This window comes from Eretmochelys imbricata, chromosome 3 (assembly GCF_965152235.1).
Source record: "Eretmochelys imbricata isolate rEreImb1 chromosome 3, rEreImb1.hap1, whole genome shotgun sequence".
Classification (NCBI taxonomy): Eukaryota; Metazoa; Chordata; order Testudines; family Cheloniidae; genus Eretmochelys; species Eretmochelys imbricata.
In genome coordinates, this window is record NC_135574.1 from 82854314 (window position 1) to 82880521 (window position 26208).

Here is a 26208-nt window from a genome sequence, read left to right on the forward strand (position 1 = left end):
TGGAAGTGCATTTTCACTTTTATTTCAAAACAACTTTTGACAAAATGATTTTAGTATATAAATTTGATTTTTCTTTTTACAGAATATAAAGATAATTCCCTCATTTTTCAGTATAAAGTGTTTTACAAGCTTCAAGACAATTGCAGAAGTGTCTATCTTACACATGGGGATATTTGAAAGAGTGCCTCTGTTCTCTACACACAAGTTAAACAGATAATATAGGAGCTATTTTAACAAGAAACAGTCAAGTGATTTAATCAAATGCAGGTGAACATGCGACACTGGAACAGGGCTAGTTCAAGTAAGGCCAACTCAGTAAACTGTTAGGGTCACTGCAGACAAGAGTGGAAAGGACTCCATCACTAGTGCGGAGGGACTCTAAATAGCTTTAATGCTAGTATAATCGTGAGAGATTCATGGAGTGATTTAGCTAAAGCAAATTAGTTCTTTACTGCCATAAAATTAATGCAAAGACTGAGCAGCATACTCACGTTAGTATAGTGGAGGCTTATTGGGCCAGTATCTCCAGCATGCTTAACTCTAAACTCTTAAACCATGTGTATTAAATCACTAACATTTATTCTGAGGTGTATATTTAGAGCATTCAGGCATGTCTTATTTTGGATGGCGTGTAGCTTTTGTCTATTACTTCATCTTGTAAAAACATGTGAAGACAGCGTTCATTCTGTGCTAGAGGGTGGCCAGCAACTCTAGGAAGAAAAGAAAAAGTTAGTTCCAGACAAATAGTGAAACAAAAGCTTAATATGTTTTGCTAAAACCCCCTTCAGGTTCTTAACCTGAAGACACTTAAATACCCAACCCCAGATAAGAAATGTATACACCTAAAATGCAACACATTACGCAAGAATGAGACTTCACGTATTTCTTCAATTTCCCATCCTGACCCCTGGGATATTTGTGTTTATACCATATATTGGAGGTACATGACAGGATGTTCTCCAGTGAGTCAGGTGTCTTTAAAACATTGAGGGAAAGGCATATTCATTTGTTAATTTATTAAATTATCTCCACATTACAGCGGTTGCACAGACCAGTCAGTCAATCTGGTACCATAAAAATAAGGCCAAATCCAAAGTTTGTAACAAGGACTGATTCACTGGCTCAGGCAAGTCCTCAGACATACTTGATCCTACCCTGATGTAGGAAGGTTTTTTGCTTTGGAGTAAGTTCTAGCAGCGCATGTAGGCATTCTTCTAGTCCAGTAGGGATTAAAGTCTACACTGCAATAAAACACCCATGGCTGGCCTGTGCCAGCTGACTTGGGCTGAGGGGCTATAAAATTGCAGAGTAGACATTTGGGCTCAGGCTGGAGCCTGGGCCCTGGGGAGGGGAGGGGGTTGTAGGCCCAGACTCTAGCCTACACCTGAATGATTATATTGCAATTCTATAGCCCCACAGCCCAACCCCTCTGAGCCCAAGTCAGTGGGCATGAGCCAGCTGTGGGTGTTTTATTGCAGGGTAGACATATCTAAGAATCAGTCAATCTTAGGGTACCTTCCACAGTAGTGTAATCCATCCCAATCATTCATGTCAGGGAACATGTTACTCAGAGTCTGTGCAACTAGACCACCATTACTGAGCAACATTGACTCCAGACCAAGATTAGCACTTCTGTTCTACTGAAAACTGGAGATTCATTCTGTGGTCAGAACGTGCATGCAGGGATCAGAAGGCTCTGATTCCCCTTTTCTCTTGGAAAGGAATGAGTCCCCAGAATGACCATCTTTAAACTTTTCTTTGAATTGATAGAAATTCAAAAGATCCAGCATAAGGCAGATGACCTATAACATGACTAGGCTCTGCAGTTTTTTTAATATTTCAACATTTAAATTTTATTTACATTTTCACAGTAGCACAAAATTATGGGTTTTAAGCATCATCAATAAAGTTTTCACTGTGTGGAAAATTATGGGGAGGATCAGACTAATTAATAGAGGTTATAAAGCTTTAACTTTTCAAATCTGTTAAAACAAACTGTCAACATCACATGTCCAAATATACAAAGTAAATATCCTTATACCAAAGTAATAAGTGAGGCAGCATTTCTTACTTTGCCTATCTGTGAGTTTTGACAATTATAGATTGATTTTATTGATTGTTTGAGATTATAGAGGACTTAGTCTTTCACCTCCTGTAAAACGGCCTGTACTTTTTGAACATGTTCTTCTGGAATCAAAGTTTAGTCAAAGCTTCTTCTGGATCTGAGTGGAAGCCAGACATTTGCCAGCCCATGCAGCAAGACACTTTTGATAACAGCACTTTCCACTGCATGCTAGCAACTTGATGTCATGGGAGGTCAATGCCCTCAAGAGACCTTCCACAGCTCTTGGCTCCGTTCTCTGTAAAAGATTCTTGACCAGAGCAATCCTTCCACATTTTGAAGTGACTTTTGGCTATGTAGGTCAGCTAATCTACCAGCAAAAGCTGTTATCTTGGCAGCTTCAGTTTGGCCACAGACTTTACCAGACAAGTCCTAGCATCAAGCCTTACATTTCTGGTGCACTGTGCAAGGAATTTGACAATCCTTTCTTTAGCAATAGCAGTCTTAGTCACCCTGCTCTTATATGGAGGATGGGAAAGTCTTTCCACCAAGCTGGAGAAGGAAGAGTTAAAGGTGTGACAGCTCAACATCAGATCATCCAGAGTAAGATGCAACCTGGACCAGGCACTTTGTTCTTGCCCTTGAATTTTTGTGTAAATACTAAATCAGCACAGGCTGCATCATCGCTGTTGATGTTTGCACTGTGCACACTGGTGAAACTAGTCAGTCTTGATGCAAGTATGGCACAGAATGCTGTGTCCCAAATTGTTGGATCATATTAAAGAAGTTCTGTATTAAAATCACAAATGAGTGTGATTCCCCATAGTTTAAATTCCAGGGTATTACTAATTAAGAGGTATCTTGGGTTTTGGTACTGTTTCTCTCCCTCTAGGTGTGAAACTTGCAAGCTGCTGATTGCGTTAGTACATTCTAAGACAGTCTGTTCTCAAAGCAATTCACAGAGACTCAAAGCAATATTCTGCAACAGAAACAGCACCCAGAGACTCCCCGCCCTTTTGTTGTATTAACAATTGTGATTAAAATAGAGATAGAGGATGTATGTGGATGGATGCTTGGTGTGGATAATAACTGAATGATCAGGGAGGTGCCAGCCTAAGAATCCAGTGTCCATTGGCTGAAGAAGGCGTCAAGTGGAAATAACCAGGAGGACCCCCGGAGGGCAGACTGGAATCCACCCAACAGCCTCAAGAATGGGAGAACCAAAGAACAAGATAACTTCTAGCAGCATGGAGCTGTCAGGAATGTGCTATCCGCTGACTGAATCAGCAACAGCATGATGAAGCAATTCCCATAGACTGGCATAGGAAGAAATTCCTATAAAAATGGACTCTAGAAAGTGAGAACTTTGGGGTCTGATTCTGCAAACCAACTTCCAGGAGCATCAGACAAGGCCCTGCTCCCTCCTCATGTCCAGGCCACTTGGCCAGTGGCTTGGCATGAGCAACTCTAAGGCTGGTAACTATGATAACCTTGTAGAACGTACGTACGTACGTACGTGTGTGTGTGTAATGTTACAGCTATAACTGCTTACTATGATTCTTTCTATATTCACAATAAATGTGGTATTTTGCCTTTTTTCCCCTTTTAATAAGATCCTGCTGGTTTTTATTTTATTGGTACAACAAAATTGGTGTCAGAACTGCATTGTGCAAAGATGGTACTATCAACCTCAAGGTTAACCCAGCCACAATCCTGAATGGCTGCAAGTAATTCAGTCAAGTTACACTGCTGTCATTTAGTTGGTTCTTTAAATTATGCACCTGTGCAGACATAGGCTACCAGAAAACTCTGTATTCAAGCATCCAGCAGTCAAAAGTGTGGATAGCAGTGCGACCTGATGAAGGTGCCAGTAGATAATCATTAAGCCAACACCTTAACTACTCATTTAGACTTAAGTATAGAATTCTGGTAAGGAAAGTGTGGTCTCTGGGTGCTAGCAAGACTCCCCTGAAACACTCAACCTTAGCTGCAAGAGAATTCGGGCATGTGGTGATTTGTTTTTTAGTACTTTTCAGTAACGCTAATATTTGGATCTGCTTTACAATGTAGAGGACCAGGGTCCAACTCTCAACGTTCACCACTGTCGTTCTCTGTTAAGCCACAGCACATGCTATTACCTGAAACAGCTCTTTTCATTAAAGTAGGAGATGTTAAATTTGAATCAACAAGTTCAGAGCAATCAGGAGTTTTACACAGTAATGGCTGCTGTTCCAGCTGTACTCAAGAGGCATCAATAACTGCATTAAAAATCTGCTTTTATCTTTCAAAAGAAGGGAAGCTGACTTGAATAATTTGTTCTACAATTTCAGAATATATTGTTAACTATTCAAGATGGATTTAAACTTTTCCAGCAAGTTTATGGGCATCAACAGTGTACTCTACTTGCAGTTGGATTAGCTATCTTTTGTACCGGGATATATGTTACTTTTGGAAGAGGCTGTAAATTAAATGTAAAGAGCAAGTTCATTTGGAGCAGGTTAGAATGAAACAAGCTAGATTTTTCCAAGGCATATGTAGTCAATGTGACATTCAACATATCACACTCAACATACCACTTACAAACTTAGAATGCATTTTTTCCAGATAGGTGACTTGCTATAGAATTCTATTCTTCACCTTTTGTTTGTTCAACAAAGCGTAAGAGGTACTTTGTGCTATGGATACGTAATAAGGCTAAAAACATTAAGCTGCAGATAAGCCATTTGCAATCTCCTTCTCAAGTTTATTTCCTTGGTACACTCTGCTAGACAGATTAAATGAGCTTTGAGACATGATGCAAGGCATTTTAGTAGTAAGATACCTGGATAGGAAAGTAGCACTTATTATTCAATGCTATCCTTAGAATAATTTTTGTAGGGGTGCCTGCCTCAAGAACCTAGCGGTTGCAGGTTTGAAGTCATGTTATCCTAGTAGCATCATTAGTAGGGTTATGTTTATATCCATGTCCGTGAAGTCCAGATTTCTAAAACATACAAAACACCCTTTCACTGTCCAGATCTAGTGTAGCAAGTACGTGTGTTTATCCTGTCTGACATGCAAGTATTCATAGTTTTGCTTTTGAAGAGGGTCTTCAGTACCCATTCCCAAATTTCTCCTGATTAAAAGAAGCCGTGCTGTTTCCTTAAGAGAAAACTGAAGTACCTTGGACATATTATTTGATCTGTCCAAACCCAAATTTAAAATTCTGATAGCCCCAATCTCAACTAGATTTAAAACAAACTCAGTTCTGTACTTTTCAAAGAGTATGAACACCTGAATTTGGCAGATGCTTTTGTTAAAGGCATCAAAGTCAAAATGTATTACCTCAGCTTTTATCCTCACTGACAGGCCATATTTGAAAGTTCCTAGCCTCAGCTGTTTAAATTCTGAAGCAGTATTCTAATCTATACATACACTGGGGAAGGGGGAGGATAGAACATTTTGCCTCTGAGCAAACCAAGCCATTAACCAATCTGCCATAAAGTGTCAGACATTTGTGCTACTCCCAAGAGTTGAAACTTTCATGCAGTTTAGGTCTCAATGACATTAAATGCCAGTGTAATTGTTTGTTGTCCTTTATAAATGCTTATCTTTCAGAATGATAACTTCTAGATTTCTTTTTTTAATTTTAGTCATCACTGATTCTCAAAACAGATGAGGTACACTTTACAAAAGCCCTACAGCACTCCCACCTACAAATTAGTACTTTTTTGGACTGCCTTTGAAAGTCTGGTTTACAGTAAATGGTATTAGAAAGCTTAGATTTACTTTAAAGAGTTTTGTTTGGGTCAATACATGGAGAGAGGGAGGAAGAAAAAAAAAAAAAAAGTAGTTGGGCCACCTCTGCTTCCTGGCATAAGCCTTTAGGTTATTTTAGCTTTTAGACAACCTGATTCAACCTGGTTGTTTCAAATTGATATTTAGTTTAATAAATATAATATACCAGATTACTTGATTGAGACAGTGTTTTTACAGTTTCAAAAGAACACATTTTACCATAAAAAGAAAAATGTGCCCCATGACATGAGCTGATAATACCTCACTTCTGCAATCAAACAAAGTGTCTGTAAGCTTAAAATGTTTGTCTGATGGAACGTACCTTTTTCCAGAAAGAATCATACAAGTAGAACTTTTTTGAATGCTGTAATTTCAGTATTAAGTTGCATAAATTAACTAAGCAAAACATACAGAACTCTGGTCAACACACGAGAATGGCTGAATGAGTAAATGCTGGATATCGGATATGATCATCAGATTTGGATATTAACATTTTATGTTTTAAAACTTGTGGTTTGAGCATCTTGCTTATTGTTCTAAAACATGGTGTAGCCACCTTTTAACACTAAAAGATGGAAAGGAGCTAATAAAACTCATTTGTTCATAAGCTAAAAAATAAACTCACTCACTTGTTTATAAACTGCTCAAGACCTTGCTTCCTTTCTTCTATAAATGAATCATCAAATATTCCATCATCTCCTCTAAAAGGAAGCTGACGAAAGAGAGCTTTTCCAGGTAAGGGTGGTACCACAACCTAAAACAATTTAAAAGAAAAAAAAAGTAACCATAACTCCAGCCTGCAAGCAGATTAACACCCCCTCCCCCCACCCCCAAACCACCTCCCGACACACCTCAATAAGCAATACTGCATTTAGGCTGTGAAAAAGGAATTTGTTTGCCTACATTGAAGCAATGAAGAAAGTTAGTCCACATAGAAAAAGCGATTTTATACTTGTGTCAGACCGTAAGATTACGACATTTAAATTTGGAGTTAAAACCTGAAGCCTCTCTACAGCTTTTATATGGTCTTCAGCACCCCAGTAGAGAATTTAAAGGTTAATATGTTGTGATAATTAAGCTTTCCCAAGTAGATTTGTATATTTACATTTTAGTATTTGACTCACCTTGCTTTCTCTTTCAAGTTCACTTCTCAGCCATTCAAAGTCACTGTATCTTCTTCTGACTGTAGACTCTTTTAATTTGAAAATAGGAAGGTTTGTCTGAAATACAAAGATAGATCACTAAGTGACTACACTTTCAAAATGAACAACTGATGCGGGGGGGGGGGGGGGAGGGGGAGAATGACAAAAATAGGTTGAAGTTTCTTGCTAAGTTCCGAGTCATGACCTTCCCCAATACCCTTCCTTAAAAAGGAGGAAAGGAGTCAATGTTTTTCCTCATCATTGCTCTTAAGTTAAACAAAAAAAAGGTTAAAACACTGATGTGTGAAGTCAAACATTCAAAGTTAGAAAATGCCAGAATTAAAGCTGTAAATTTGGATGCATTGATACAGTCTTTAATTACATGATCACATACTTTCCCTCACCTGCCACCCCTCAAGATACAAGTCTCATTTTGTGCACAGGATAGACTGTCCTCTGGGAAAGAATCACGGTTGTGTTGTTTGTATGACCCCTGCCTCAGGAAGTTGGAAGGTGTGTAGTGAATGAGACAGGGGATTCCAGGAACAGAAAGCAGAATCTCATTGTAAAGGCAGTTGAATGCCACTGTGGCAAACAGTATTCTATCTGTGCCTCTGCAAAAGAGTTATAATGCAACAAGAGACAAGTCACTTCAACCAAAAGCCTCACAGGTGGTTTTGGTTTTTTGGGTGTTCAAATCAATACCTTGGACCATGATACAATTAATAACTTTCTATTCTGCACATGAATAGGACTGGGACCACACACTGAATGACAAGAATTAAAATATTAAATAGTTGCCCATTCAGTGGGCAGAGTCAATCCTGTGCACTAAATGAGGCAGCCGTCCTGTGGAAAAAGTGTGACCAATTAAAGAGACTATCATAATACATACAAATTAAGATTGCAGAGAGAACCTTACATCTAGCATGTCCTAAAATTGGAGTGCTTAACTTAGCAACATCAGTAACATTCCTTTAAAATAAATAAATAAAATTTAAAAAAGGAATAGAAGAGTCTCCCTGCTCTCTGTTCTGGTGCCTGGCATCACAATGGCTCTCAACAGCCAGATGCAGCAATTACAGGGAAAGTCCTGCTCAGCTGCTCTGTGGGGATAAAGTATTTGCAGACCAGTCACATGTGGGAGCTGAGGGGAGGGGGGGGGGAATAAGCATGTTCAGTGAAGACTGAATCTTCAGAGAATTTAGCTGCCAGCTTTTAACAAGCCTGCAAACACTTGCTGGCTGATTTTTCAGAGGGTTATACTTTGGCCAAATTAGACACTTTACAGGGATGTGAAAAAGGTGCATCTGACTCCAGGGTGATACCCCTGCCAAATCTGAAGTCCCTTCACCAGAGCATGGAAGCACTACAGCTTCCCAATGAAACAGATTTTTTGACATGGGCATTTACCTCCATCCCCCTCCAACCTAGTTCTATGATGACCTGGCTGGACGGCTTCAACAAAAAAACCCACACCCACAACTTTCCCAAAAAAATCCAGCCAAAGGCAGACATCCAGCATGGGATGTTTCAGCCTGGTATAGCTTATAAGCAATTGACAAGGTCTTGTGATACAACTTGTTAAGCAACCTTGACTACAAGCAACACTACCAGCTCCTCCTATAATAGGCTACATAATTATTTACTAGTTAGTATTAAAGATTTTTTTTGGCAGCAAATGTCACTTAGGCAGTTTGTTGTGACCTAGGAACAGAGACAGAAGGGGGATAAGACCATAAATAACCTGTGATCGTTAAGCTCCATGAAATGTGAAAATATAGCAATGGGTCTCCAACAGTTCACATTCAGCAATATTTTCCAATGACACTGAGGGTCAGGATTAGCGCTCACTTCCGAGGTCAAGAACTTCCATAAGTCATTAAACTAAAATTGAGCCCTAAGGGCAGGTTCTCTGGTTAGGCCTTCTCAGGAGCATGCCACACCTACCGATCTGACTCTCATGAAATACTGGAATCCCCATCTTTCAAAACTCGGATCAAATGCAAGATGCATTTGTTCATCAGGATTCTCACAACAGTTCTTGGGCAGAAGGGATAATGAAGAGGTTTTCCTGTGTGCAGTTATTTTTAAACAGGAGGTGGTACTTGATTTTAAGGTTGGCAACTGGACACTTTTTCCTCTGGTACCCCTGCCAAAGAGTCTTCATCCCGCTTATAACCTTCCCCTCAGGGCTTTCCATAGTTGGATCATTGTAGAGATGTTAGTCCTCAACATTCCTTCAGAGCCTGGTATCCATTTTACAGATGAGGAAACAAGACACAGATGTGTGACACTGTCTCATAGCAAATAAGGGTCAGAGAAAGGAAGAGAATTTTTGACTCCCACTACCATATTAAGGCCACTTGACAGAGTGGACATGGCAGAAAAGTCTGACAGTCAATTATGTACAAGACTAATCAGACAAACTTGCACTGAGCAACTTGCTCACAACTGGCAAAGGGAAATATTACCTGGCAATGCTTGAGATCTACTAACTTAAAGTAATTTATTAACCTACTTTCATAGCTTGAGATTCTGTATGTTTATATACTGAGAGATTACAAACAAAATCAGAGCCAACATTTAGATACATATGTTAATTAAAGCTCTTTCTACTTCACTGAATCCTATTGGCTTCTTATAGTCTACAATAATCCTGGCTCATCTCATCGCTGAGAACAGTAGTAGATATTAGACAGCTACACACTTGAGATTTTGGTCTCCCTTTTGCTATTTCACATACACCTACCACCCTGGATAAGTCACTGACGGATGAATGGGTTTGGCCAACTAAAGTCAGGCCCCTACACTCAACCTGATGGAAGTCTCTTTGCTTAACATGGCAACTTTTCATTACAGCATTCAATCACTCAATTCCAAAATTTCAGGGACTGTTCTAAGCATGTGTGGGTAGAATTCTCGTGAAAAACTAGCAAATTGGAATACCTTGATTTCTGTTGGTTGGGTCCAGAATACCTATTTGGTGCTGTAGACAGAGGAATCTCTGGCATCCCTTGCTCCTGCCTACACTTAGCTTAATACGCTATTCTCTCATTGGTATACAGCTCAGCCTACATAATAAAGCATTTTCCATTTCAGAGTGGCAGAGAGCTTTGTACTAGAAGTTCAGAATTGCAGTGTGCCAGTGACAGCTTCTACAGAAGTCCCTGTCCCAAGGACTATGATCCAGTCAGCAGGTCAGACCTACAGAGCACACCAAGGGATATGTGCAGGAATCTCAGAAGTTGCAGTAGGGAGGAATATGAAGGGGGAATTGAGATGTGACCTACAGAAAGATGGAGACTGTTCCCCACAGAAGGCAGGGGCATGAAAGGCAGCATAAAGGTGTTGGTGAAAGAATATGAAGGCATGGTGTGGAGGGAAGCTTGGGCTGAGCAAAGTGGGGGACGGAGACAGACAGGAAGAGCTGGGTAGGGCCTTACAGGTGAGAAATCTGCCCTAGATGCAGAAAGCAAGGGGAAGGCTGTGCAGGGATCTGAAATAGTGAGTGACTCTTTGGCAGCAAAGGGAGATGGAGCAAGGCTGCCGAGGCAACAATTACAGGAATCACGGGGAGAGATGACCAAGGCAAGGGACCAGGGTTTAGCAGTGATGGAAAACAGGATTCAATAGCATTCTGGGGGTAGGGGAGTAAAAGGCAATGTGGAGGTTGCAAGCCTGGGTGGTGGGGAAGCTCAGGGGCAGAGGGGGATCAAGGCAGCAGGGACTGACTAATCTTACTTTTTTTGTCTCTTGTTGGTCCGGAGAGTGAAAGGGTGAATTCTCTCAGGCTTTGATATCTTCAGATGGATGGTGCTCTAGGGTAGTGCTACTCAAAGTGGTGGTTTGTGGACCGGTTCCGGTCCGCGAGCCATCGGCTACCGGTCTGCACACACATTGGAAAAAAAAAAGTTGCCAGCCCCCCACATCAGATAGCTTGAGAAGCACTGCTCTAGGGGAGGGGAGGGCATTCCAGCAGAGATTCACACCTTAGCTTGCCTTGAACTAAATGGTTGGGTATCTTTGCCCCATTAGCCTGCTGCACTCTAACTGTCCACATACACCATGCTAACACACATTAACAGTTTGTTAATGACCTTTGATCTAGTCTCTAAGGTGTCACAAGTACTCCTGTTCTTTTGGCCGATACAGACTAACATGGCTGCTATTCTGAAACCTTTGATCTAGTCTGACTCCTTGGCAAGCACATGAGCTTTGGCCTGAAGGCTTTTTGTGCAACACATCGGATCAATCCCAAAATTTCAGAGTGTTCTAGGCATCAATGGGAAAAGCCTGATTTCCACTCCTAGGCGTGGGGAAAAAGGAAGGAAGAGTTTTAAAAAAAACCCATAAACAAACAGGCCCATGGAGTGCCTATTCCGTGCTGCAGGTAGAAGATTCTCTGGCAATCCCTGCTCTCTCTCACACACCCCCAAACCCACCCACCCTTAATTTTCTCCAACTGGATGTATAGTTCACTCTACACAAGCTACTAAGTGTGTGACCCTCTAGTATCTTTCCCACAGGTGTACTACACAGGAAGAGCTAAGACTCCTTAGTCTATCATACACTGTTATGAGCAACCCTAAAATTACAGATGAGTGGTGGACTGATGAAACATTTCGGTTTGGAAACACGTGTTGACCGTTACTGACTATACAAACTAGTAAGCTGTGGTCAAATTCTGGGCCCAACTCAGACAGTTTCCATTTAAGAAAGGAAGTGGGCAGTTAAGCTCTATGGCTACCCAAATGATATTTTGAGGTTGAATGAAGAGTTAAGCCACTGAGTACAAATTTAATTGCCTATAATTGCACTACCTCTTACGAAACTACTTCTATATAGAAGAGAAACAGGCCTATTTAGTGGTCACTGCACACATAGGTGTAACTGCCAGTCAATAAGAGCTTGTATTATGCCTAATGTAGTAAAGCAGTTCTGTTTAGTATTAAGCTTTTCTGATGTGTATGAACTTCTACGCTATGCTACTTACATATACTCCCATGTACTTTCTACAGATGCTTGTGTGCATAACACTGTATATGTTTCATACATTAAATCTGAGCTCACTGGACGTCTGACAGCATTTGAGTTCTTTCCCAGGTAACCACAACATTGTTCATTGTACTAATGACTAAGCGCAAAAATGCAGCTAACAAGACTCTTATTATACTAAAAGTCAGGCTTATATTTAAAGATGCTGGCTTTCTGTACAGAACACTATTCTTATCCCCAGCAGGGAATAAATTAGGTCCCCCAGAGTGCAGGATGAGGATTCCCAGAAATAAAGAACTGGATTATTTCTCTCTGATTTCACCTATTGGCTTTTTAACTGAGTTCAACCTTCCGCATTAAAATATTAAGTCTTTGTAAGTGTCTAAAGATAGAAAGGCCTTTACAATATTGAGTGTTTTCTGCAGGTGAGATTTCACATTTTAGATTCCCTCCTCTCAAGTTACTTAATAAAAGGGATTAGCTGCTCTTTTATTCAATGCAAAGATCAAGCCTATGAAAAGAGTTCCCTAAGATTTTTCATACTTCTGGGTACGGAAGTCTATAAAGTTAATCTTTAAACAACATATCAGGCTTACAGGTACAATGTTGGGGTAAAAGTGCCAGTTCAGCTCATTTTACCTTCCACATTTTCCCTTTTGAACTTTTGGCACAACTGTGATTAAATCTGACTCATTAGTTTAACTATTTCAGCACTTGGTTTGTTTCCTGTGCCTCTCAACTTCTATCAATTCCTCCAGTTTTGAAATACCCTGTGGCTAATTGATGCAGTTTCAGCATTTGTGAAAGCATCTACTGGTATTGATTAAATCTACTTCACAAAGCCCTGAGAAACATAATGGGTTAGACATAACAGCAAGTATTTCATAACTGAAAGTTATTGATGAGAAGTCATGTGGACTGACCAGTGTACTTTTACTATACTTCAAATCCATGACCTGAAGGAAGCTATGAAAAAGGACTAGCAATGTATTAACCCCTTTTTTCATTTAGCATACCTTTTGAAGGAAGTAGAATCACTGCAGTTACAGCTATTTTAAATAGTGCAGATACAGCCATATTCATTTCCCAGAAGTACACCTGTTTGATACATCTGAGTGGATCTGCTTTCAAGCAAGTCTGCAGACTGAAAGCACTGTTTTGCTTTCCTGTTTCTCACCCACCCTGCTCTCACTTTACAGCCTCTCTCTCTGTTAACCTATCTTGTATTCCCAGTGGAAGTGGGCTATACATGCCTCTTTACAGGAGCTGATAGAGGGGCTTGAGCAACCCAAAGTACCAAGATGAATCTCATTAGAAGGGGTGAAATAGCTTTTCCATCCCTTTCAACCTCTGATGAAGAAACAAGAAGAGCAGGCATCAGATGATCTAGCCAGGCAGCTGCCTATTGTACCAAAGATTCATGAAGAAGCTGTAACTGCCAGCAGGCGAAGGCTGGGATCAATTCCTCATGAAGAAGGATCCTGCTAAGACAGTGCAAGGAGGCATAATCTATGGCACCAGGTAACAATGCCAGCAAGCAAGAGATCCAAACCAAGCCTACTAGAGTCTCTGGCTAATATGAGCAGCAACATTCATTCACTTACTCACTATAAGAGCCACAGATCATCATGACCCGTGAGATTAGGGAGAATTGCCACTGATTCCAGTAGCTGCTGCTACCATTAACTGTTTCCTATTTACAGCACAAGTTTGCACTACTTCTGTAAGAAAAATTCACTAAGTTGTTTCATAAAGGCTGGTGAGCCAGCCCATCAAAATAAGCAATAACCTTAGTCTAATAAAGGTGAAAACAAAAGAAACAGCTTTTTTGCATCAGTCTAAGCTGGCACAGTAAGGGTGGCTGGCTATGGCTCATGTTAAAAAAGTGGGACCACAAAAGAGCTGAAGTACTTCAGGGATTCAAGTCTTTTTAAAAGTTTTCTTGTTTTATTTCCCCATCTAAGATCAAAAAAGTCAAATACTTATTGGGGCCCTTTACTGTTTACAAACTGTTATCCAATGCATAGTCACCAGACTGCCCCATCTTGAGTGTTCACCAGGCTGCTGTGAGGGGGACCCACCTCACCACACTCCATCTGTTTTACTCCTCCGAAGTCTGAACAAGGTTCATGCACCGTGTGACACTCTGTACCTCAGGGAAACACACTGCACCCACATGTTCATCCTTCTAATAGGATTGTGTGGTATCCAATGCAAAGTTTCAGAGTAACAGCCGTGTTAGTCTGTATTCGCAAAAAGAAAAGGAGTACTTGTGGCACCTTAGAGACTAACCAATTTATTTGAGCATGAGCTTCCGTGAGCTACAGCTCACTTCATCGGAAGCATCCGATGAAATGAGCTGAAGCTCACGAAAGCTCATGCTCAAATGAATTGGTTAGTCTCTAAGGTGCCACAAGTACTCCTTTTCTTTATCCAATGCAAAGTTTGTCACGCTGGGTGTCTTCGGAAGGCTCATGATGCACTGAGCTTTGTTACAGCAGTGTTATAGGTTGTAATTTGATGTATACAGTTATGAAGCTGAAAACAAGCCCAGGTAAAAACTCTCCAGGAGCAGTTCAGACCTCATCAGGGCATGGATGGGATAAACCCAGCCCAGCCTCACAGGAACAAAGGACACTGGCCTAGACAGCAACAAAGGATCTGTTGGACTCAGGTGAGTCACCCCCCTTCTGCTGGTCAGTTTGGGACTGCAATGAGGTAATGCTCACCTGACTCTGCTCTCCCCCCAAATCAAAGCCAAGAGGGAAGAAAGAACATTATGAAAGGGAGAGATGTTTGCCATGCTCTTTCTCTCCCCCACCTCCATCTAGACACCACCACCAATCGACTGAAGCGCTGATCAAAGGGGACAGCCTGGCTGAAGGTCAACCAGCCAGCCTGTGGTGAGAAGCATCTAAGGGCTTGGCTACACTTACATTTTATAGCACTCTAACTTGCTGGCTCAGGGTTGTGAAAAATCACCCCCAAGTGCAGTAAGTCAGAGTGCTTTAAAGCGCTAGTGTAAACAGGCTGAGCGCTGGAAGCCGCGCTCCCAGTGCTTGGAGCTAATTCCCTCATGGAGGTGGATTACCAGGAGCACTGGGGAGCTCTCTCCCAGCACTCATGTGCGACCACACTCGCACTTCAAACCGCAGCCGTGGGAGCGCTTCCGTGACAGTGCTTTGAAGTTTCCAGTGTAGCCATGCCCTAAGTTTGTAAGGGCACTGAAAGCATTAAGATCAGCTTAGAATGCGTTTTGGTCAAATGAAATAAAAGCAAATCGACTTATTGTGCTTTGACTTGGGATAACAAGCCTGTTACATATCAATTTCTTTGTTAAATTGACAAACTCAGAAGCTTGCAGCGTCCACCGGGCATAACTGGACACTGCAAGATGGAGATTCCTAGGATTGTGTCTGAGACCAGAGGTATTGGGTAGTGTCATTCAGTTGCACAATCCAAGCAGCGGCTGGCCAGAAGCGCTCACTCCCATAGTTGGGAGCAGTTTACATGCTAGAGGCTGTGCATGAACAGCCTGGGAGTGGGGGTTCTCACAGCAGAGTAGAGTAAGGCTGGCTTCCAGAGTTGAGGATTGGAGTGACCTAGCAGATCACTGGTCCAGATACCACCAGTGGAAGGTCACATATTGCCCTTAGTTTAAAGGTCCCTAGGCACATTCTCAGAAAAGAGATTCCCAATCTTGCACCCCATCCTGCGAGTTTAGACCTCAAGGTCTAGTTGCCCAGCCCCCAGGATCAGTACTGACCCCCCAGACTCCTGCATAGCTTAAACACACCCTCTCCCAGAACCCATCCACATGGGCGTTCAGGGTCTACAGTTAACTTCAGGGAATATGATAGATGTCACAACAGAGACTTTGCACAGGATTCTAAATCATTGCTCTTTACTTAAGCATGAGAAATATACAAAAATACCCCCTTCATACATTTCTATGATAGTTTATTCACCACTCTGAAAAATTAGGACTGCAGTCAGGATCCTCTGTGGACTGTCTAGGGTCCTTCTGCTGCAGCACATGTGTTTTCTTCTTAGTTATGGACCCCCTCTCTCTGCCAGCATACTTTGACCTTGGTTGATCCTGCAGCTAAGCCAAGCCTCTACTGCTACAAAAGCATTCCTGCCTCTGCCCTAAGTTTCCTGTGTGGCTTTGAGAGTCTCAAGTCCCACCACTAACAGCTGAGTCCTTGTGTCATGTGTCTTGTAATTTTCCACTCTCCAAATCCCAGCCCTTTACAGGCAAGCTGGAGGAACTGGCTTCTTCCAGCTGTAGCCAGCCTCCTTAATATATCTCCTCTCCACTATATCTAGCCTGGGAGAGACATGGTTAGAGGCTTGTCAGCAATGGTGGATACCAATGTTCCCTCTAATTTTTGACAGGCCATGTGTGCAAAAAATTTCTTCTGTGCAAATTGTTGTGCTTCTGTGCAAATTTGTGTGTGTGTGTGGTGTTTAGGATCTGTGTGCGTGTGCACCCACGCACAGCTTAGAGGGAACAGTGGTGGATCCAGATATACAGACATTCCATGATACAGCAATTTTCATAAGAAAAAAATCACAATGAAACCAGAATTCATAAATTCTACAGACCGATTCCACAAAGCATCACAGTTCTCTAAGAGAAAATGAAGTTGGTATTCTGGAATACTAGAAGTGCAATCAGATGCTTCTGCAATGACAATACAGATTCAAAATACCAGCCCTACAAAATCTGTTTGGAATCAGAGTCCAAATGTATTCTTTCTAGGTCAAACAACAAATATTCTGCAATCTGTCTGGACTTTGAGTCAGGGAGGGGAGTTACTAACCATAATCCAGCTCACTCTTTTACAGCAATGTTGGCTATACAAGACTAACAAGAACTAAAGATGTGTCCATAATCAGACAGCACAGAGAGGGAGAAAAACAGACATCTTTGGACTCCAAGTTACTTCAGAACAGAATTGCATCAGGAGTTATTCTGCTAAAGATTTTAGCCCTCATGATTCCAAAGGAGTCCAGTTTATTTTGGTTGGATCCATCTACTTTAACAAAGACACCATCAGAGTATCCTGTGTATGCCAAAATGATCAGACTGTTCAAACCAATGCTTTGTTTTCCCCCCATTAGAAGAGGAAAGCAACAATGTTAAGAATTTATATTTCAACTCCTGGAACAAGTTCCATTAAAGAAACTATCACCAACAGAGGCTGCAGATTTGCATCCATGCAAATCTGCAGCATTTTTGGCCTCTGGAGATCTTTCATAACCAGCTCCTTGTAGCCCATACTCCCTCCTCTAGCCCATGTTGCTCCAAGGGCAGAGTTTGACCTCAGGGCACAAGGACTCCCCTCCCTCTTGGTAGGAGCTGGAAGCTAAGACAGCTATATGATGGGAGATATGGAGGCACCCTTGGAAACAGGTAATTTCAGGAACTTTTTTGCTTGAGTATTTTCCTACTTGCTGATCATATTGGTATGAACATCCACTCTCACAGCCCTGCTGAACTCCCCCCTACCCTTCACTCCTATTCATCCACACCCCCCCCACCTTTGTCCTCCACTAATGTACAAAGGACCAAAACCAAGTTTGATACCTGAATTAACCAAACTGCATTCCTTCCCATAACCTTCATCTACCCTGTATTTGGAGTAAGCTTTTCAGGTCAAGGACTGTTGTGTGCATCCAGAACTCTGGATGCCCAGTCCCAATTGGAGCATTTGGAACACAAAAAATTACTTTAGAGAATTGCAGAATTAATACATCACTTACACACAATGAAAGGGCTACAAAATTCAAAGCCAAGTGTAAAAAGGCATAATATGCTGTAAGTCATACCTGCTGTATTTTGTTTCAACATAAGCATGAAGGGTGCTTACATTTTTGTTGCGAGAAGTCTTTATGGAAAGCGTATTAAATTGTATTTGCACCACAAACAAAATCTGATGTTTGATATGGTTGAGCCAACATACCAGAACTTCAAGGGAAATAAATTCATTATAACCAAGATTAGCTACCAGCTACCATCATTTAGTTTCACTCACTCAAAACAAGGGGTTTAATTTATCAGATTTGCCATTGTTAGCACTTCAGTGGTCTCTCCCATTTCAATCCATTGTGTGTCAGCTATAACTCCTCTCCTGTTGTGTTGCTGTGCTCCATTCTGCTGGTTTACGTCAAACGGAATTTACTAAAATCCTATTCTCTAACAGATTAATTCTGCAAAGAAACATTTCCCTAGCAGTATATGACAAGTAGGAAGAGTATAGCTATGAATTGGATTAAATGTTTGTTTAGGCCAAGGACAGGTTTGTGGACTTGGAATAATCAATTTCCCCTCTCAAAAAGGCTAGATATGGGCACATGCACTGAACAGTGACTTACTGGCCCACTCCTACAGAGTTCCAAGTACCTGCAACTTCAAGTTCAATGAGAGTTCCAGGTCTCCCACACATCTCAGAACTGGCTCTTGGTTATGACAAGACAATACTAGGAGCCTGATTTTTCAAGATGCATTAGCTTGGTTGTAAAAAGTTGCCCTGGGTAACAGCTATGCTCAGCCCAAGATTTAAGCACTTTAAAAAAAAAAGAAAAAAAAAGAGAAGAACTTGTTATGGAAATGAAAAGCTGAATACTAATTTAGAAAGGCTAATCCTTAAACTGAAATTTGGCAAACTGTTGCCCATGAATATGGTCTAATCCCCTTCAGGCTTAAAAAAAAAAAAAAAAGCAGCCCACTAGCCAAGATTATACATATGGTAAGACAGGTAGAAGCTGAATTTAGAGGGTTAATCATTTAGCCTGTAAATAGAAGTTTATTATAGAAGTAAAAGTAATCAAGCTTTAGATGGTTTTTAGAAAACATTTAAAATTACTCAATTGATCTGAAGAAGCCCTTCCACAGCAGCCACTCATGTTCCTATTACCAGTATGCATTTTGAAAACATTCATGCAAAAGACATTAAGACAATCTGTATAGTGTTTAGATTACTTTAGAGGAAGGAAAGCTGAAGTTGACATTCCATCTGTAAGTCATTCTGCATGCTCTGGCAGCTCACCCACACACTTGCATGAGTTAGATACTTAACAGTAATTTTGCATTTCCTTCAGTATGGGTCAGTTTTATTCAAAATAAAAACTATCTGCAAGTAGAACTCATCAGAAACATTGCAGTACTTGTCTGTCCCCCCGCATACGCTCTCCTCTTAACTACCCTATTGCCATAGCACCTCTTTGGATGTAGTCTTTTGAAGTAAGCTATAGTAGGTCTTCATAAAAATGCACTAAGTTCACTTTTGATGGCACAAGCTTAAATGCAATTAACTTTCAAAAAAGATTTTATTGCATTTTATGGAAAAAGCTACAATTGAATCAGTACTTTGAATTCAGACCTGTAAAAAACTAAATAGAACATTGTCTTCAGCAATGAAAAGAGCCTTCCATCGTCCCGCAATAAAACATGCATCATCCCAGTGGAGCTCTGACACTGTAAAGCAGTAACATTCAGGTCTGGAGTCGTGATCCTTTATTACCTTCTGCCAGCCAACTGGAAAATGGAGGGCTTTAACATATAGCCCATTCATTGTTATGGCACACATCTAGTGAATATTTTGTCATTACCAGAGTTCTGAAGTACAAAGACAAAGCTAGCAAGTTATTAAATCAAATTCAGAAGCTACAGTAAAAGGTCTCCCTAGGAAAAAAAATCTCAAGAGTAGATTGAATGTTATCTAAAATCCAGGAGTCCCCCCCACTGTCCAAGATGTTTAGATCTGCCCCTACACTTGAGTTACCTTATACAATATGCTCCCCTGGAAAAGAATGTCTTGCATTTGGATTCCAAAATACAGTTAGATATAAGTACAATAAGGGCATTCAAGACTATTTAATACTTTTTGGAACACGCTCTTGCTCATTCTGAACTAGTGTTACATATACATCTGCGTCACACCATCCTCTTCTTCCCCTGTATTGCCACTTAATGGGATATAAAGAGAAGCGATAAGTCAGACAAGAATTTTTACAGTGCTGTAGTCTTATAAAGACATTCCTATATTGAAAGCATTTTGTTTTAATTTAAAGTTCAAATATGGAGTTCAACTTTATAAGAATATATTCTGTGGACACACCCACTAATGTTACTATTGAATTTCATACTTCAAGCTATGGAACATTGGACTAGGGCTCGAAAAAAAAACCCAACGCCTATTTGTCAGGATAAGTTTTCAACTTGCCATTGATGACTTAAGCTACTTACTATCGATTTCTGCAGAACTGAGACTCCCTTAAGATAAACTTCTAGTCCACCTGGTTGCAGAGTAAACCTTACAAATGCACTGTTGTCTTTAAGACTGTAGATCACTTTAGTGCCCATGGTACTGCTCAGAGCTTTAAACACCAACAGAACACTGACTTAGATTAGAACTTTGTTGAGAGTGTACTCTAAGAATTGTCGGTTTCACTCTGCTGCTCCTAAATAAAGTTATCAGCAGAGCCAGGCACTGACGTATTCACAGAGGTCAGAAAGGAGGCTCAGTGAAGTAAAATAGAACTCTAGAGGAGAAAAAAAAAAACTGTTCTCACAGGTGATTTCATTTTTATCAAATAGCTTCATCCTTCAGTTTCTGGGGAGGAGATGGAAGCCCACCTAGAGGGTGGAAGGGATAGTCCTCTCTTAGAGGTCCTATCACTTCCCTCTGACAGATGAGAATTCTGTGCAAGCCTATAGCTAGTGGGTTTAGCTTCTGGAAGTTTTTCCCCTCAGCCCTGGATAAGTATCAAAAGTGTATATATTGGTCCTAATGCTGCTGCCACAAAAGCGGTTATGCCGCTTTTATAGCGTAGTTCCACATGACCCACCAAACCAAGAAGTCATTCTTCATATCCAATATGGATGGATTGAAGTCTCCCCTCACAAGCTGCCTCTATTCCACACAGGAAAGAGTTAGCAAAACTAACTTCAGAAGAGAAGGCTTGAGTATCTGTATATTATACCTATCTCATTCATATTTTAGTTTGTCCTTTGCTTACATCAGCCCCCCAAATTTGAAAAGCAGCAAGCTTTTATAGTAGCTATTTGTATATAGTTTGGTATGTTCTGGGAGCACCATTGTGTGCAGTAAAAGGAGGACCAAACTCGACTCTATTTTTCTGGTGCAAGTCAAACATCTGAGGGCAGAATTCAGTCCATCAACTCTACATTTGATCTTATTGCCTCATTCTAAGTTTGTTTTTCCTCTAAAATACCCAATTGTCACCAGTGCACAATTACATGAGGCAAATATAAATTGAGATAGCAAGAGCTTTCAGGAGATCTAAAGACTGGAAGGACATCATTACTACTTATGTCACCAGGGAGCAGCAGTTTTGCATCTCCAGCAGTCTAAACCAAGACATGCTTTATTCTCAATAAATGATCAAACAATATCTGCTTTCACACAGCTGTCCATTGCTGTTAAATATGAACCTAGAGCACCTGGTTGCAGGTTATGAACTATACAATGTTTTATGCCAGTCAGACCAGAAGTTTTCATATGCCTTTACTGAATTCAAGATAAGCCTACAAACATAGCTGAACATTTCATACACTCAGATTCCTAACTAGAGTTAGGGAAACTATATTAGTGTAAAAAAGAAGTTACTTGGTGTTCATAAACACTTAGTTTTTAAAAATTCCAAAAAAAAAGATTCCCTTCACACTAAGAAAAACATCTTAGCCAGCCAACTGACTGACTTGAACATAAATCGATCACTCTAGATTAAAGTGATAATCAGTTTGTTATTTCATAAATATCCTGGGATTTTACATATTTTTGTATCAGCTATGGAATGAATTCTTTGGCACCGATTAGGTATATTTTCCAGTAGGTTGTTCACTTAGGGCTTAAGTGCTGGAGACCCAAAAAGCAGTTGTTTACAGTTCCTTAATCCTGGAATCAGTTTTTTCATTACCTTGGTCACCAACATAGTTTAGAGCAGTCTTGGGGCTGCTCTCTACTGCTCTACCTTGTAACAACATAACCTGGAATGTGTAGGACATTCCTCTCTACATCAGAGAGGGCACAGAGATGGAAGTACCAGTTCTATGCCATTTGAATATTCTCCCATGCTAGGCTAATCTTCAACTGTGCAGTTAGGATTGCATTACAGGCACTTTGTGTCTAAACGGTTGTGTAAGAAACTCCTGAAGATTGATATCAAGGAATCTTAATCATTGTAAGTCTTTCAAATGGCCAGATAGCAGAGGCACAAAGTTGCTTCTTGCAAGTATAGGGTTCTCTGATGCTACAATGGTCACTTAGTTCAGAGAAATTGATTCCTTTACGATTAAGTTTTGCTTTCCCTTAAAATAAAGCAGTTAATAATATCAAGTCAAGTTTTGATAAGGCTGAGTAGGGGTGCAGACTTGTCCTGGTATAAAAAAATCCAAAAACCAAAAACCACACCCCCACACACCAAAATCATGGAGCAGTCCTAGTAAGTTTAGAAGAAGTCATGGGTTTTGTTTTTTGCTACAAGTGACAAATGAGACACAGGGACAGTGGGGGGGGGGGGGAGGAGAAGAGAAAGAGGAGAGCAGAAAGGGGAAGGAGAGCTAGCTTGCCCCCATACTTACCCTTTGGGGCAGCTCCTGCAGCTCCCATCCTATGAGGCTGGGCCTGGCTCACTACTCTGGGCATTGTGACCTGGCACAAGTGGTTGCAGCACCACTCACTCAAAGTTGACCTGGCTGGTCAATGACCAGGCTGAATCTGTGCGAACGGTGCCGTGAACCCATATGCCAGGTGGCAATGCCAAGAGTGGTAAGCAAGGCCCAGCCTGCAAGGTGAGTACTGAAATCATGGACAAGATGTGGACAAACAGGAAAATCATGGTATCCATGACATTTCCCTACCCTACATCATGACACTGCTGCAGTCCTAGCTAGGACATCTGATATTATAAGGCTTCCTTATTTTCTATAAAATAAATATGACAGTATGAAATTTGAGCTGACAAGAATGTTTTTGGCAAGCCTCCTCTAAAATAAGGAGAGATCTGAAATATTCTGCTATCACATGCCTACTTGCCCTAGCAAATGTAACAATGATTAATTTTACTAAGTTCTAATCAGTATGGCACAGAACATTGTGAGTAGAAAACTGCATTTTACATACAAAGTAGAAGTATTTATATGAACACAAAACACCACTAAGACCTGCATTAATTGGTGTAAACCAAATCAGAGTGTTCAGAATCAATATAATGATAGAGCACATAGAAGGGCATTGAAGAAATGTGATTCAACTAAAGGTTTGGAATTCCTAGATTTTATATTATGATGAATGTGGACAACACTTCAATAATCCTAATTTTTAGTGCAGGTAGTCATTAGGAAAATATCTAAATTAAGACTTCATACTCAAACCATTTAGAAATGAATGGATGGGCATATTTGGTCTCCTTCCCATTGTCCTGAAACAAGGAGTTACTATTTCTTAAACCACTTCCCCTTTCAGAAGTTGACATTCTAATTATTTCTCCTAAGCTAGTATCCTATAATGTATTTCCAGTTCTGCACTTGCCCTTCAACAGTATGTTTCTAACAAGTCTAGGAGAGAGTTGTGAATGCAGTTGTATTATAAGTAAAGTTGTAAAACTTTACACTAAATAAAAAGGAAGTCACACACACAATTTCAAAAAACAGGTACCAACTTTGTTTCTCCTGTGCTAATCAGTGTTTTTGAAAAGCCTACAAAGGATAAACCACCACCACAGCAGCTTATTGTCCCCCTCTCCCCTTTCTCACACACACTAAAAAAGGAGGAACTTAACTAGAATTAAAGCCAACATTCTTAGCCCTGGTCTACACTAGGAGCTGGTCAAATTTAGCAGCGTTAAATCAATTTAACCCTGCACCTGTCCACACGACAAAGCCCTTTCTTTCGACTTAAAGGGCTCTTAAAATCGATTTCCTTACTCCACCCCCAACAAGGAGATTACCACTGAAATCGGCCTTGTTGGGTCAAATCTGGGGTACTGTGGACACAATTAGATGGTATTGGCCTCCGTAAGCTAACCCAGAGTGCTCCATTGTGACCGCTCTGGACAGCGCACTCAACTCAGATGCACTGGCCAGGTAGACAGGAAAAGGCCCACGAACTTCTGAATTTCAATTTCCTGTTTGGTCAGCGTGGCAAGCTGCAGGTGACCATGCAGAGCTCATCAGCGAAGGTGACCATGATGGAGTCCCAGAATCGCAAAAGAGGTCCAGCATGGAATGAATGGGAGGTACTGGATCTGATCGCTGTATGGGGAGAGGAATCCATGCTATCAGAACTACATTCCAGTTTTCGAAATGCCAAAATATTTGTCAAAATCTCCCAGGGCATGAAGGACAGAGGCCATAACAGGGACCCGAACCAGTGCCGCATGAAACTTAAGGAGCTGAGGCAAGCCTACCAGAGAGGCGAACGGCCGCTCCAGGTCAGAGCCCAAAACATGCCGCTTCTATGATGAGCTGCATGCCATTTTAGGGGGTTCAGCACCACTACCCCAGCCGTGTTGTTTGACTCCTTCAATGGAGATGGAGGCAATACGGAAGCAGGTTTTGGGGACGAAGAAGATAATGATGATGATGAGGTTGTAGATAGCTCACAGCAAGCAAGCAGAGAAACCGGTTTTCCCCCCCCCCGACAGCCAGGAACTGTTTCTCACCCTGGACCTGGAGCCAGTACCCCCCGAACCCACCCAAGGTTGCCTCCTGGACCCACCAGGCAGAGAAGTGACCTCTGGTGAGTGTACCTTTTAAAATACTATACATGATTTAAAAAGCAAGCATGTTTAAGGATTAATTTGCCTTGGCATTCGTAGCTCTCCTGGATGTACTCCCAAAGCCTTTGCAAAAGGTTTCTGGAGGGCAGCCTTATTGCGTCCTCCATGGTAGGACGCTTTACCACTCTAGGCCAGTAGCAGGTACTCGGGAATCACTGTAGAACAAAGCATTGCAGTGTATGTTTGCTGGCGTTCAAACAACATCCGTTCTTTATCTCTGTTATCCTCAGGAGAGTGATATCATTCATGGTCACCTGGTTGAAATAGGGTGCTTTTCTTAAGGGGACATTCAGAGGTGCCTGTTCCTGCTGGGCTATTTGCCTACGGCTGAACAGAAATGTTCCCCGCTGTTAGCCATGGGGAGAGGGGAGGGTGGAGGGACTAGCCACGCGGTGGGGGAGGTAAAATGCAACCTTGGAACGAAAGCACATGTGCTGTGTATGTAATGTTAACAACAAGGTTTACCATGAAAGAGCATACCCATTGTTCTATAAAATGTGTCTTAAATAGCACTGTCCCTTTTTCCCCCCCTCTACCAGCTGCATGTGTTTCAAGGTTCACAGGAGCTTCTCCTTCCCAGACACTAGCGAAGATCAGAAGGCAAAAAAAAAACCCACCACACTCGCGATGAAATGTTCTCTGAGCTCATGCTGTCCTCCCACACTGACAGAGCACAGACGAATGCGTGGAGGCAGACAATGTCAGAGTGCAGGAAAGCACAAAATGACCAGGAGGAGAGGCGGGCTGAAGAGAGTAAGTGGCGGGCTGAAGCTGAAAGGTGGTGGCAGCGTGATGAGAGGAGGCAGGATTCAATGCTGAGGCTGCTGGGGGAATCAAACGAATATGCTCCAGCGTATGGTTGAGCACAGACCGCCACTACAGCCCCTGTGTAACCAACCGCCCTCTTCCCCAAGTTCCATAGCCTCCTCACCCAGAAGCCCAAGAACGCGGTGGGGGGGCACTTCTGGCCACTCAGCCACTCCACCCCAGAGGATTGCCCAAGCAACAGAAGGCTGGCATTCAATAAGTTTTAAACTTTTAAAGTGCTATGTGGCCTTGTCCTTCCCTCCTCCACCACCCCTCCTAGGCTACCTTGGTAGTTATCCCCCTATTTGTGTGATGAATTAATGAAGAATGCATGAATGTGAAGCAACAATGACTTTATTGCCTCTGCAAGCAGTGATCGAAGGGAGGAGGGGAGGGTGGTTAGCTTACAGGGAAGTAGAGTAAACTTAGGGTTTCCATCAAGGAGAAAAACAGAACTTTCACACCGTAGCCTGGCCAGTCATGAAACTGGTTTTCAAAGCTTCTCTGATGTGCACTGCACCCTCCTGTGCTTTAACTGCTCTGGTGTCTGGCTGTGCGTAACCAGCAGCCAGGCGATTTGCCTCAACCTCCCACCCTGCCATAAACGTCTCC

General features: G+C 41.5%; 1 protein-coding gene across 1 annotated transcript in view; it reads right to left on the reverse strand.

Annotated features, from left to right (window-relative positions):
- Positions 1 to 26208, reverse strand: part of SNX3 (sorting nexin 3) — a 34229-nt gene continuing 8021 nt past the window's right edge. Inside the window, exons 2-4 of the mRNA XM_077812902.1 lie at positions 6964 to 7059; positions 6469 to 6593; positions 1 to 710 (exon numbers count right to left, since the gene is read on the reverse strand). Coding sequence (XP_077669028.1) covers positions 605 to 710; positions 6469 to 6593; positions 6964 to 7059 — 327 coding nt within the window. The 3' untranslated portion in view covers positions 1 to 604. The remainder of the gene's footprint in view (positions 711 to 6468; positions 6594 to 6963; positions 7060 to 26208) is intronic.